General features: G+C 35.7%; 1 protein-coding gene across 1 annotated transcript; it reads left to right on the plus strand.

Annotated features, from left to right (window-relative positions):
- Positions 1–457: 457 nt before the first annotated feature.
- Positions 458–1,230, plus strand: LOC134235367 (uncharacterized). The gene is made up of 2 exons (XM_062717503.1): positions 458–807; positions 899–1,230. Exons 1-2 carry the CDS (start codon positions 552–554, stop codon positions 1,228–1,230), a joined length of 588 nt encoding a protein of 195 aa, XP_062573487.1. The 5' UTR covers positions 458–551.
- Positions 1,231–1,682: the final 452 nt, after the last annotated feature.

Here is a 1,682-nt window from a genome sequence, read left to right on the forward strand (position 1 = left end):
ATTTTGCTACTGTGGACTGAATATTACCCTGGAGTTGAATTGACATTTACTTGGCCACCCTCAGAGTGAAACAAAAGCCTACTTTTTATCATCATAATAAAACTACTGTATTATATATATACTGATTTGATAATGTCGATCTGCCGGTGATTTCCAGTGTAAATCAATGGAGATAAAAGACGACAAGCTAAGAGCGATTTCGAAGTAAAATTGTACAAAGACTACAACAACATAGTGTTCGGGTAAATAATTTTTAAAAGCAGCACCATATTCGTTTTAAATTATTAAATAATTTATCATTTTTATAATTCAATGTTGATTTCCTCTTTTTTAGGAAAACGATGGAAAATATACGAAATAGGATGAACTTCAAATTGGTCAATACCCAAATAGGATTACTAATAAGCCGGCTATTGCTCTTTGAGCAATAAGCCCGGCTAAAAATGGTCGCCAAGCCAAGTTTTGAAAATTTCACTATTTTTAACAAACACTTGGTTGGTGTAAAAAACAAGAAAGTTAAGTTGCTACTAAACAAACCCATTTACACGGGAATGACTGTTTTAGACCTGTCCAAACTATTCATGTATCAATTTCATTATGGATATGTCAAGAAACAGTATGGTGACAGGGCAACGTTGCTGATGACAGACACCGATTCCTTATTTTACAAGTTTCAAACGGAAGATTTGTATCAAGACATGGCTCGAAATAAAGAGTCATTTGATACATCCAACTACCCCAAAAATCATTTCCTTTATAGCGAGGTAAACAAGAAAGTCGTGGGGAAAATGAAAGACGAAACCGGAGGTATGTAGTAATATTATTCACGTGGAATGTTAATTTTTCTTATGTATTTTAAACAATTAAACTAATACTTTCGTCATAATTATATTTGCAGGTTATCCCGTAAAAGAATTTGAAGGACTGAGGGCTAAAATGTATTCATTTTTGATTCGCGACGAGAAGGAAACGCAGATAAAAAAGGCAAAGGGAATTGCCAAATCAGTGGTCGCCAAGGAATTGAACCATCACCATTATAAGAATTGTCTTTTTGAACGACAACGATGTCGACATACGATGCAGAACATTGGTAGTGACAATCATGTCTTGTATCTAAAATCCATCAATAAAATATCTTTGTCGCATTTTGATGATAAGCGGTGGTGGTTAGCTTTATTTGGAGTACATAGTTATTTTTATGGACATTATAAAATTGATGAATATGACTAACAATTAAAATAAAAATGTTTGTTTTTAGCTCACCTGAGCCGAAGGCTCAAGTGAGCTTTTCTGATCACATTGTGTCCGTCGTCCGTCCGTCCGTCTGTCTGTCTGTCCGTCTGTAAACTTTTCACATTTTCGACTTCTTCTCAAGAACCACTGGGCCAATTTTGACCAAACTTGGTACAAAGCATCTTTGGGTGAAGGGGAATTTAAATTGTTAAAATGAAGGGCCAAGTCCCCTTACAAGGGGAGATAATCGAGAAAAGACAAATATAGGGTGGGGTCATTAAAAAATCTTCTTCTCAAGAACCACTGGGCCAGAAAAGCTGAAACTTATGTGGAAGCATCCTGGGGTAGTGTAGATTGTAAATTGTTCAAATCATGACCCCCGGGGATTGGGCGGGGCCACAATGGGGAATCAAAGTTTTACATAGATATATATAGGAAAAATCTTTCAA

This window comes from Saccostrea cucullata, unplaced genomic scaffold (assembly GCF_032062105.1).
Source record: "Saccostrea cucullata isolate Sc308-1 unplaced genomic scaffold, CSIRO_AGI_Scuc_v1 ctg23078, whole genome shotgun sequence".
Lineage (NCBI taxonomy): Eukaryota > Metazoa > Mollusca > Bivalvia > Ostreida > Ostreidae > Saccostrea > Saccostrea cuccullata.